At 48.1% G+C, this 13073-nt stretch overlaps 1 protein-coding gene across 1 annotated transcript; it reads right to left on the reverse strand.

Moving 5' to 3' along the window:
* Positions 1–367: 367 nt before the first annotated feature.
* Neil2 (nei like DNA glycosylase 2) lies at positions 368–13073 on the reverse strand. Its single transcript, XM_078030775.1, has 5 exons — positions 12880–13073; positions 11232–11371; positions 5690–6033; positions 2761–2957; positions 368–1363 (listed from the first exon to the last, which is right to left on the reverse strand). The coding sequence occupies exons 2-5, from the start codon at positions 11367–11369 to the stop codon at positions 1050–1052; spliced, it is 993 nt and encodes a 330-aa protein (XP_077886901.1). The 5' UTR covers positions 11370–11371; positions 12880–13073; the 3' UTR covers positions 368–1049.

Below are 13073 nucleotides of genomic sequence, written 5' to 3' on the forward strand. Positions count from 1 at the left end.
AATTTCAGACAGATGAGCATAAAGGAAGGCCAGAAACATCTGCTACTCTTTTCAGTTTCACTCTCAGGAATCATCAGCTCCCTTGTGCCAGAAGCAAAGGTATACCTCTGCTCCCCTGGGACAGACGGGCACTCACCTCCGTCCCTGTGTAAGTGGATTCATCAGTCCAACTGAGCAAGCTCTGAGAGGCCACCTTCATAATGAGATGCTATTTACAGTAAAACACCCTTCACTGGGCCTGGGGTGTACTCAACAATGGAGTGCTTGCCTAGCCCAAGACCCCAAGTTTGATCCCCAACACCGCAGGAAAAGACAAAAAAACAAAGAACACAAAAACAAAACAAACAAAAAAACCTTTACTGCCAAATAAAGATGACACAGAAATAGCAAAGAGCTTTATTTTCCTATTGCTGTCCAGCTTCATTTAGCTATCGACAACCTGAGGGAATGTTTCTCTAGTCCTTTGGTTCCTGAATTGTTGATGCATCAACAGTCACAAACACGTCAACTTAAGGAGTAAACAAGTAGCTTTAGCTTCTCTTTAAAGGCCACGGGATCCCCCCGAGGGTGGCTGGCGTGCTGCCAGGCCCTGAGATCCCCACTGGGCGGGAGATGCCAGCAGGAGCTGGACCAGCACTTTTCTCCTGCAGCTCCATCCTCATCCCCGGGACCCTCCACAGACAACAGGGGAAGAAACTTCCGTTTTCCTGTTTCTCAAAACCAAACCAGGACACTTGCCAAGCCTTGCTGGGAACATAGTCGTGTCCCCGCCCACCCCGGCTGTCGGTTTTAGGGCTCCACCGTCTTTCTGGGTGCTCCCCTCACCTGTGAAGACTGCCTTCCTCAGGAAGAATCAACGGGACTAGAAAACCTACCCCTATGAAAGCTGGGCCTCAGGCACAATCCAGAGACACGAACATAAACGGTACTGACACCTCACAGCCCAGGCTGTCCTCTATGGCCACCCACAATCCCTGCCCACACCTTCCCTTCTGGACACATAGGCCCCATGGTCCTCAAGGACAAGTACCAAGAAGAGCTTGAGCGCCCTAGGGGTGTTGGAGCTGCTGTGGCTCCTCAGAGGGCACCTGGGGCTGGCACTGCGGGCACCACCAGGTGAGCCTCTGGAACCCGCCTGGGGGCCCAAGGGGCTCCTTGAGGAGCTGGTGCCCAGCCGGACACTGCTCCTTCCGGTAGATCTGCGTGTGCTGTGGCTTGCCCTGGAACTTTCCCTGAAGCCAGCCCGTACTGAACTCCACCACGTGGTCCACCAGGGCCTCCCGGTGAGAGGCACTCAGGAGCGAGCCCAGAGAAAGGGGATGGATCCTGGCTCTGTACAAGGCTTCATTCTTAATGATGTTCCCTGAAACAAAACAGGGAAAGGATGAGGAGGGACACGCAGCAGGCCACAGTGAAACCACCCCAAAGGGAGCAGAGCTGGTGTGATGGCGGGGAGCGCGAGCTCTGTCACACCGGGGCCTCCAGGGCAGGGCGACAGGCTCCGCATCCATGCCCTCTGCAAAATGCATTTGGCCACGCTCCCCCTGAAGGCTGTTGGGAAGCAAAATGAAGTAACACATGTGGGTCCCACGTCACAGCCAAGAGGCTGCAAGAAGGGCCTGACACCTGACCGCCTGCACTGGAATCCCAGCTCGACCAGATCCTACCATATGGCCCTGCAGGTTCCTTGGCCTCTAAGTTTCAGTTTCTTCATCTGTAAAACAGGAATGGCTTTGCTGGTTTTTGTGAGCAGTCAGTGAGACTTCACCTAAGAACGCTGAGCTCAGTGGCTGGTAGAAACATGAACTGTTCCCATGCCTGTTCCGTGCAGAGTTAGGAGGTCTTATTCAATTATTTGTCTATTCCTGCCTCATTCTTTATGAAGCCAGCCTCAATCCCTTCTTCCAGAATCAATGCCTCTCTTCAAAATATCCCCACAGTTTCTCTCTTCAACCCTACTGGGCCTTTATTGTCCCCCACCTCATCTCAGGGGAACTGGCCTGGTTTGCTGAGCCTTTTTAAACAATGGCTGTGTTAGGCTGAGAAGGCAAGCTTACCAGAGGCAGGTGTGCAGTAGGTTTGGGGGAATGGATGAATGAAGTGACTGTCCTTTCCTGTTAGTGAACAGCGGACTCCAGCTGCCTGCAGACCCTGGCCCTGTGCCTCTCGGTGCCAGGATGACACTAGGCAGTGGAAGACACCAGGGGCACAGGCACGGCCCCTGCCCTTCAGGAGGTCACGGCCTAATGCACCGTCAGGAAGCATAGGCTAAGAATCCAGTCAGGGTACAAATGCTGAAGCAGAAGTTAGAAAATGCTTATCTAACCACCTCTTGTTTTGGGGGCAAAAGGTAGTAACAGAGATTGAACCCAGGGGTGCTTAACCACTGAGCCACATCCCCAGCCCTCTTTTGTATTTTATTTTCAGACAGGGTCTCACTAAGCTGCTTAGCGACTTGCTAAATTGCTGAGGCTGAATTTAATCCTCCAGCCTCAGCCTTCTGAGCCACTGGGATTATAGGCGAGCATCACATGTCCGGCTCAATGAATAATACTAACTTATGAAAGAAATATAATGCTACATTACCAATCATCCATTTTACATCCTGAGATTCTGTGTAATTTTAAGACCAGGGAAGCTAAAGAGATAAAGTCATCACTTCAAGACCAACACAACTATCCTCAGGACTCGAGACTCCCAGATGAATGACTTTTCCATTGTACGACTTTGAGGGGCTCCCCGCTGACCCGTCAGTCATACCTAACCCTGAGAAGTATCTCTGGTTCAACAGTGTATAGCACACAGGCTGAGCCTGGCCCAGAGCCTCCAAGGCTTGTCCTCGATGGAACTTTTCAGACAAGATGTCACAGGTAGGTTCAACCACAGGAGAAGGGCTCCAACACATCTGGCAATTATAAAATGCCAGGAAGCCACCACCACCAAAGTGTAGGACCAACCTGGAAGAAAGAACAAACCACATGCACATGAGCTTCCACTGTTTCAGGTCACACTACGCTGCCACTCTGACGAACCTGGGGAAAGCCAGGCCTTGAAGAGAAAATGGACGGCTCTGTCAGAGTCACAGACATCACAGAGCTAAATGGAGTTGTTAGAACAAAACATACACATGGGTTTATTTTTTCTGAGTATCTTCTGTTCACAGAAGAAAACCTGGAAAACAGAACAGCTCAAAGTTCAGGGGGTCTGACGACCTAGAACACAAAAAGGGGGCTCACCAGTAAGGAACACAGAGAAATGGCTGCAGTGAGGCTCTACCTCCAGCCCCAGGCTAGATTTACCAAAAAGACCCAATCCCCTGAGCTGTCGGGGACAGAGCACCAAGTTATAAATGCTGATAAAGAATTGATGGCAACCTCAAGGACAGCTAATCAGAGCAGAACTGCCTCCACATCTGAAGGGGAAGATCCCTGAGCCCATGCCTTGGATGGAGTGAGTGACCCTGGGGAGAGCTGGGACCAGGAGAACCCACTCTCAGTGCCCAGGAAACCACTCCAAGAAAAGATACATACCCAGCAAAAATCACCCAGCAATGGTCTCAATGGGGGAGATGGGGAGGAGGTGAAGAAGTGAGCAATGGAATTCTGTAACAGGTGCCGTGGGACATCAGTCAATGGATCGTGATTATGACAATGCACCAAGAACCATGGCGCCAGGATCAGGAAAGAGTTCTTGAAATAAAAGATATCCCTTTTAATGTTATTTAATGTACAGTTATAATATAATGACATTAATTAAATTCAATAACCTGGAACTGAAAATCCAAATCAGCTTGACAAACTCTGAAACTGGGGTGAATATGATAGAAAATTATTAACAAGTAGAAATACTCTAAAAGATTGATCTGAAAGGTGGGGAGAGTAAGCAAAAACAGTCTTAATTTTTATGTTAGTAAAATCTGGATGGTTAGAGCTGCAGTGGGGCACAACTATAATGCCAGCAACTCGGGAGGCAGAGGCAGGAGGATCCCTAGTTTGAGGCCAGCCTGGATATCGTGGTGGGATCCTATCACAAAATAAAAGAATTAAACAGGACTGGGGCTGCAGCTCAGTGATAGAGTGCCCCTGGGTTCAATCACCTGTATTGCAATTAATAAATAAGTAAAAACTAAAAAAAGACCCTAAACTCCAAAACATATGGAAATTAATTAAGAAACAGTCTTCTATAAAGAAAGATTATATAAAGCAAGTATTATTTTCTTCAAAGACCAAAAAAGAGTATAAAACTCAGGCAAGCCTAGTAGGGAAAAAAAGGACAGAGCCAACTATAAAATATGAACAAGAAAAAGGAATTGACAAGAGGGTAACAGGGTCACTCTGTGACCACCAGGGTGAGCTCTGGAGAGAGCCTGTTTCTGGGAGAGTGGTCCAGGTCCCCAAGCCTGTGACTAATTCCAACATAGCACCTTGCTATGTTGTGTGGCCGGCAGGGAACCCAGCTGGGGCCCTGAGCAAGCCGTCTACTCAGCAAAAGCCTAAAAGCAGCTCCTCCCTCTGGCTGCTCCTGGGTGTGTATAAAGCCTGAAACTGCAGCTGCTTTTTGCTGCTGGCCCAAGGAAACAACCCAGGAGTGGCAATGTGCAAAGCCAGGAGAGCCTCAGGAACAGGAGGCAGGACTCAGAGCCACCTGGCTCCAGAGAGCCTCCCTCGGACCTCCTCGCTACCTGAGCTGCCCAAAGCATCCTGTGGGCCCTACTTGATACTGTAAACGGAGACAAAGTCTGGAACCTAAAAGCAAAACTTGAAAATAGAAGAGTCAGGAGGACCACAAGTCTGAGGCCAGCCTGGGCAATTTAACAGGATCTTGGCTCAAAATACAATAAAAAGGTCTGGAGATGCAATAAGTGGAAGAATGCTTGTTAGCAGGCATGAGGCCTTGGGTTCAATTCCCAGCACCACCACCTAAAAAACCCAAAACAACAACCACCAAAACCCTTCAGGTGACTCTGGAGTGGACGGGACCTCTTTAGTCAGAGGGAAACTTAGGAGTGACCAAGAAAAACACTGTTGACTACATAAATAGTAAAAACCCCAAATGTCAAAGAGCATCATAAACATAGTCAAAGGCCACCAGAGAGCCTCAAACAATAGAGGCAGCACATGTCACAGAGGCTACCAGACTGAATGCCCGCGAGCTTCAACAAATTGATAAAAAGAACACAAAGGACCCAAAGCTATCGGGAAGGCAGCCAAGCCAGCGCTTCTATACAGCCCCGAAAACTTGCAGCCACAGAACATTCCTTGTCGTCACCAGCAACTCCCCTCTGGCACGAGCCCCAAGGAAATAACCTGAAACTTGGAGCTGGCTGCACAAAGTCATTTTTCTCAACATTCGTAGATTAAAACCTGGGCAAACCTGTCCCGAAGCTCAGAGAGCAAGAATTGAGGAATGAAATGCGCTTCAATGACCATCTGCCCTCCAGTGCCACGTGTGTTGGAAACTCCCCTTCTCCAGGCCACCCAGGGAGTCACGATTCCCAACCTGGTGCAGACTGCAGCCTACTTCCCAACCTGGGTAAATACCACAGCCTCTTCTGCCTCCTGAACAGCAGGTGCTAGGGTTGGCCATCCACCTGGGCGTGACTCCCCACACCCAGCACCACACCCTGCCATGGTGGGGACCTCAGGAATACTGCAGACCCTGCCAAGAACCCCGACATCCACACCATTACCTGGGCATAGGATCCCTCCAGTTACCTCTCTTGTTGGCTTTCGTGGCTCTGGAGAACTCATTCACCCAGACACTGCCAAACAGACCGAAGCTGACCTGCAGCCACCGCGGGGCTCCTGTTGCAGGGCCTTCTGCCCCCAGACCCTCGGGAACACTGGGGTCAAGCTCCACGGACGGGCAGGATTCATCAGAGGTTTTGAGTCTGCTGGGCCCCAAGGCTGGCTCTGGGGCCACAGTCTCTTTCTTCCTTGCTCCTTTCTGTGGAGGCTCTGCCAGTGGGCTGCTACCAGGGGACCCCGATTCTTCATCTGGATCAAATCTAAGGAATAATTTTTTTCCATGAACCTAGGAAAAAATGAACATGGATCTAAGCTTTACAGACCCAAAAAGGAGCTAAGGGCTACACAGTTACCCAACTGCCCACTGACTCCTTCTCCTTGCTGTGAAGCGGCCCCAGATTGCGTATCTGGGTCCTGCCTTTTGATCTTTCTGCTGTGGTGGTGTGGCCAGTTGGCCCATGGCTTTCAAAGTGACTAGAAGCAACTGGAAGAATTAGATTAGTAAAAGACAGACCTATGCCAGACAGCACAGCCACCCTAGAATATCTGAGCAGAATGTTTCCAATGTTTTCAGGAATTGGCTAAGAAATGAGCACAAACCAGGTGCCGTGGCCACACCTGTAATCCCAGTGGCTCTGGAGGCAGGAGGATCATGAGTTCAAAGCCAGCCTCAGCAAAAGGCAAGGCACTAAGAAACTCAGTGGGACCTTGTCTCTAAATAAAATACAAAAAGGGGCTGGGGATGTGTGTGGCTCAGTGGTTGAGTGCTCCTGAGCTTAATCCCTGGTACCAAAAAAAAAAAAAAGAAATGCAAGTTATCATTCTTCCATTCCACTCATACTACATGTCTTTATTCTAGAATTAATCAGTGTATGCACAGCCACAGACTGCGGCTGAAGACAACACACTGTGAGATCCAGTACCTTTTTCCCACCTTCTGCCCAGCAAACCAGACTTTACAAAATAGCTACAAGTGAATTCACAATTAAATTAGATATACAGGGTTGGGCTGTATATCTAATATAGCTCAGAGGTAGAGTGCTTGCCTACCATGTGTGGGGCACTGGGTTCGATCCCTAGCACTGTATACACATAAAATCAAGATATTGTGTCCACCTATAACTAAAAAATAAATATATATTTTAAAAAATAGATATATAACCAGTTGCCAGATCCTTGTATGAAGTGTGTGCACAACCAGATTCCAGAATGAGTCTTTTCCACGCAGCCTGAAATCCAGGAAGCCTTTCAGTGACCAAACCAACCCATTTGCCTTTAATGCTGGAAATGCTTGTGTTACTTTTTGACCGTCAAAGGTACATCAAGATTACTGTTCTGATATGACCTATAATCTGTCCATTAGTTAAAAACTATGGTAGCTTCTTGGCAGAATACATCACCTGTCTATTAATAGTTTATCTGCAGAATAATTTATCTGGAAATCTGAGCACAAATAATTTTCTGCCACATATTAGGGCATAACTGGGCGTGCACATGCACACACTAAACAAAGAATTAAGTGGACATATTAGAATTTATTCCAGAAAATACTTTCTCAGTGTAAATTTGCCAGTATTGAAATAATTCTGATTAAAATATTTGTCATTCAAGTGTCATACAAGCAGCTCAGGAGGCTGAGGCAGGAGGAAGATAAGTTCAAGGCCAGCCTCGGCAACTTAGCCCAGTCTCAAAAAATAAAAAGTAAAAAAAAAAAAAAAAAAAAAAAAAAAAGCACAAAAAAACAAAAGTGCACAATTTAAAAAGACAATAAATAATAAAAAGGCTGAAGATGTACCTTGGTGGTAAAGTTAATCCTTAGTACAATAATAAATAAACTATTTGTTAAACCTTCCTCAAGGTCAAAACACTTACAGTCAAAAAGGGCTGGTCAGGATGTCCTTGTACCCTCTCCAACCATGCCAATTTCTGCTATGCTTCTTTTAAGTGCCAGGACACTGCAGTCACTTCAATTCACTAATCATTGACTGAACTTGCAGTGTGCCTGGCAGTGGGAAACTCCAGTCCTTCCCTCTAAGGGGTTCATATTTAAAAAGGGAGATAACTTTTTCACAGCTGTGAAAGTAGAAGCAACCAGGTGTCCACCAAGAGATAAATGGGTAACACAACACGGTATGTCCATAACGGAACAATGTTGCATTAAAAATAAATTTGGGGGCTGGGGTTGTAGCTGGGTTCCATCCTCAGCACCACTAAAAACAAATAAATAAAATAAATCTAATAAAAGAGTTTATCTAAAATTTTTTAAATAAATTTTTTTTTTATTGTTGGTCGTTCAAAACATTACACAGTTCTTAATACATCATCTTTCACAGTTTGATTCAAGTGGGTTATGAACTCCCAACTTTACCCCGTATACAGATTGCTGTTTCACATCAGTAATAAATTTTTTTTTAATGAAAGAAATTCTGACACGCTACCACATACAGGAAGGTTGAGGACAGTGCACAAAGTGAAACAGTCACACAAGGACAAATGCCCCCTGACTTCACTTCTATGAGGCATCCAAAGCAGTTTAATTCCTAGGGGCAGAAGGTAGAATGGGGGTTTCCAGGGGCTGGAGAAGAAATGGGGAGTCAGTGCTTAATGGGTTCTGAGTTTCAGCTAGGAGAGATTTTTAAAAAGATCTAGAGATCTACCCAACAATACCATGAACATAATTAACTGAATACTGAACCACACACTTATAAAAGGTTGGTTAAAATGGTAAATTTTGTTATATTTTTTTTTATATACAATAAAAAGAAAAAGTAAGATACACACCAGAGACTAGGAGAACACGGAAAGAAGAGTTGGTGAGCACAAGAAGGTCCACTCTGTGAGTTACCAAGAGGCCCAGCAATTCCAGACCCATGGGAACTGAAACCACACACCCACACGAACACTGGCACATCAGTGTCCACAGCAGATTACTCCAATTATCCATCAGCTGATGAAGGACATCATCAATCATAAAATGTGGCATACCCATGTAGTGGAAGCTATTCAGCAACAAAAAGGAATAAAGTATGGATACCTGCTATAATATACATGAATCTGACATCATATTAAGAAGTCAGTCATCAAAAAAACACATACTACATGACTCCACATATATAAAATGTCCCAAAGAGGCAAGTCTACAGAAAGAGAGTAGATTAGTGGTTGCTGAAGGCTGGGGTAAAATGGGGTGACTGCTAACGGGCACAGAGTTTTTTTGGGTGTAACATAAATATTCTGGGGCTGAGGGTAGAGCTCAGTGGTAGAGAGCATGCCTCGCATGCGAGAAGCCCTGGGTTTAACCCCCAGCACTGCCAAAAAAAAAAAAGATTAAAAGATTCTAAAACGAATCATGGAAAACTCAGTAAATATACTAAAAACTACTGAATTATAAAGTTTAACTTGGCAGACTGTGTGTTTTACAAATTATATCTCAATAAAGCTGTTATAAATTTTTTAAAATGTTTTTTTAGTTGTCAATGGACCTTTATTTATTTATATGTGGTGCTGAGAATCAAACCCAGTGCCTCACCTGCTAAGCAAACACTCTACCACTAAGCTATAACCACAGCCCAAAGCTGTTACAAATTTTTAATTGGCGGGTTGGTTAAGATTCTAAGTATGGGGCTGTAGCACCCACCTAGCACGAACAAGACCCTGAGTTGGATTCCCCAGCACCACAAAAGAAAAAAAGTCAAAGTATGTAGTAACATTTGATTCCTAAACCCACCTCCAACCCACGGAAATGGGTGGAATACAGACATCAACAGCCACACAAGGACTTCGAGCTCTGAATGTCCCATCACAGGAGCTGCATGAGTCACCTTCTGAGTGTGCTATGAGCAGTCAAGACAATTCCTACCCAGAAAGCAGAGAGCTGAAGAGGAAGGTGTCAGACAAAGGGCTTGCAGAGTAGAACCCATCTTGTTTACTCCCCGTCCCTCTTCCTGTCTATAATTCCTTCTCAGACTGAAATGCCCATTTCCCCCTGAGTCCATCTAAATCCTCCAGTCTTCAAAGTTCATCCTCCAGGTGACAGGATGCCCCCTACGTGAGGTCCCCACTGGGCTCTTAACCTCGAGCTCCACTCCTCCCCATTAAGCACCGCTGTCAGTTTCCCTGTGGAGATACAAGTCCTTCCTTCCTCATCTGGTTCTGCATTCCTCAGGGGCAGAACAACAGACGGTAGGAAAGAGTGCTCCTGAGAGCCCCATTAAGCAGCTCCCCAAAGCCACCTCCTTGGGCCTTTCTTGGGTTCCCACAATACAGATTCTGCCTCAGCTTGCTGCGAAACCAGCTCTGGGTCCACCTTCAAGCACTCTTGCCGCACATCCTTCTGTCCACACTGCCATTTGCTAATCTTCTCTGAGTCCCAGCTCTGTGACAAGCACTATGATAAATGCGGGAGTCCAGACACAAGGGACCACACCCTGTAGCTACAAACCTCCCATGACAGTCTGTACAAAGAGACCACAGCCTGGAGTTTGGAAGACCTGGCTCCACAATGTGGATAGTTCTCTGAAACATGTAACTCATGGGTGAAGATGGAAGAATAAAGTCCACTTGCCGTAGCAGCAAGCCGGTGCCTCGTCCCACGACTGAATACGACTGAATCAAACACTCTAAAGCTAAGAGACTTGCTTGAGAGCTCCCAGCTAAGCAGCAACACAGTCTACTGAGTTTACTCTGTGGCCTGCAAACATTTACCCTGTGCCTCCTATGTGCTGGGTGTCCAGCTAAGCACTCAGGACACAAGGTTTATCCGTCTCCTTCACACCACAAGCAGCACAAATTCAGGAATAGGTACAACAGGAGGAAGTTCAGGTGTCCTCCTGGAGAAGAGTCTCACCCAGTGTCAAGCTTCTCAGAGGACAGATGGCCAAGTATGATTCAGAAACAGACTACACATCACCATGGTAAACTGAGAGGGCAATTATGAGAAAAGGGAAGACCTGCTCATGCAGGGGAGCAGCATGTCAAAACCCTGGGCAAGAATGACCCGAGCTGGGGCAGTTCAGGATGATCAAAGACAGACTGGGGTGGGTACAAAGGCGAGAGAGGCATGTAGGTCAGATCACAGAGCCAGTGAGCCGCCTGAAGGAATTCTGACTCCTGCTCAGGAAAAAGATGGACGGTTTGAACCCAGACCTGCAGCAATCCTCTTTTCTTTCATCCCCACTGGCACAAGGATCAAACTTGGTTCCCAGCCCAAAGCTGAACATCAGACACAGCTGGAATAGTCAGAATGTCTCCGGACTCTGAATGGGGGTCTCCAGCTCATGCCTCTGTGATCTTCAGAGCCCACAGTCCACGTAATGCCCACTTCTGGCTGGGAAACGTCAGACTGAAAGACCAGGACCCATGTGGAGTGGTGCAGTGGTTGTCCATGGCCAATGGGAGGGATAGCATGAGACCTCTTGGGGCAGATTCCAGGGGAGGCACAGGATGGGCTAAGGGAGCCTGACTTGCAGAGGATGCAGAACTCACCTGGGTGTCCTGGAGCCACAGAGACTGAAGGGTGGCAGGGTATAGCTTCTTACTGCTGCCCCCTGTCTTGACCACCTGCTGGCCCACAAAGGGAGAGATCAGATGGTGAAATTTCCTCACAGATGGTCCTTCTGGCATCTCTGCAGGCAGAAACAGGCAGAAGAGACCTTAGCTCATTCTCTCTAGCACTCCTCATTCTCCCAGCTCTAAATAGCCAGTTTCTGCCACAAACTTCAACAGTCTATATGGTCAAAGAGAGAGCGCAGCAGGGGCAGGGACCCATCAGAGGAAGAAAAGCCACAGAAGGGTGTGGGCCCACTTCTCAGGAATGAGTTCCCAACTCCTCTTGCCTTTTCTTCATTCAGCACACACTTATAAAGCACCAACAGCGTGCTAGCCATCACACCATGGGTGCCACCCACTTCGGTGGCCACCTGGGGAACGACCCTCATTGCCTTCTACCTGGACTGTGCGCTCCTAACTCAACTCCAGCTCTGTCCTCCTCCCCCTCCCCCTTCCCAAAACAATCACTCCAATCCTCTGCTGCTGAGGGAGCCCCCCACTTTTAGGGGACAATGGGACTTGGTCTTCCTGTGACCAGCCCTCAGGTAGGGGAGATGTGCATGAGATATGCTCAGTCCTGGGGGCGAGGGGCGGCCACAATGCAAAGAGCGCCCAGAACCGACAAGTGCAGACACTGGCCAAGCCAGTTGAGAGCCGGGAGGGGCAGTGTCCAGCTTAACTACAACAATTATCCCTGACCACCACGAAGCAGCATTGGTTCCCTGCTGTGTCTTTCAGGCCATTTGTGACCTTCACCCAATCATCCAAGTTCACTGAGAGCCCCCTGTGTGAGGCAGTCTGAGTGTTCTGCACATCCCATCCTCACCCAGGGCACTACTAACCCACCTGTTTCCTCAGCACAAGTTATGTGCTGTAAGTCATGGTATCTGGCAGGTGGCAGCTATTACTTCGGTGATTCTAACAAAAAATTTTAAATATTTTTTAAAAATTGAATATGCCTCTTACATTCCAGGAATTCTCATAACCTCCTCAGCAGCACATTCCATAACATGCATCTTAAAATCCGTGACACTTTATATTCTCTAAAAGTGATAATGTTCCCCCTACTCAGACCCTCAAGGGGAAACTGCTGGGCTGGAAGTCGGCTTGCCAGACACAACCTTCACCAGCTCTGAGCCCGACTGCCTCCTACACAGAAAGCTTCCCGAAAAGCCACCCTTTGCAAGACACCCACATCTTGAATCTCTCGGCTCATGGACAGGTTTAAGCATTTTGATGGAGGAGAAGTGGCCGCAAGGTGAGAACCGAGGGCCCCTTCCCGCAGGACAGTTACAGCCAGGTCGCCAGGCGGGGTGACAGGCGAGGAAGGGGAATAAAAGGTCTTCGCTGCCGTTTCCAAGGCAAACTGCTCCCCCAGGAGAGTCTAAGAGGACTGCCTTTCCACTCTTTACGGGGTTCGGGGGAGAAGGGGGCGCAGAGACTGGAATGAGGGTCCCTGGAACTCCCGGGACAGAGGCGCCACGGTCAACACGCAAAAAGGAAATGAATTCGCATGGCCAGGGTGTGGGTGCCTTTAAGAGACGCCTCTCAATTTTTCTCTATCAGCGTTTTCACAGTCACGCACCCACGAGGCGCAGGAGCCAGACTCGGGCCCAGAGGCCGGGGCACCTTCCGGGCAGGCGGCGGTCCAGGGCTGGACTCCTCGGTCGCGGTAGGCGGCCCCTCGGCCTGCCCCAGCTCCGCGGCGCACACGCCCGCCCCCTCGGTCTCTGCGGACGTGGGCGGGGAGGACCCGCGCCCCGGAACTGGGAGGTCCGC

Source organism: Ictidomys tridecemlineatus, chromosome 14 (assembly GCF_052094955.1).
Source record: "Ictidomys tridecemlineatus isolate mIctTri1 chromosome 14, mIctTri1.hap1, whole genome shotgun sequence".
Lineage (NCBI taxonomy): Eukaryota > Metazoa > Chordata > Mammalia > Rodentia > Sciuridae > Ictidomys > Ictidomys tridecemlineatus.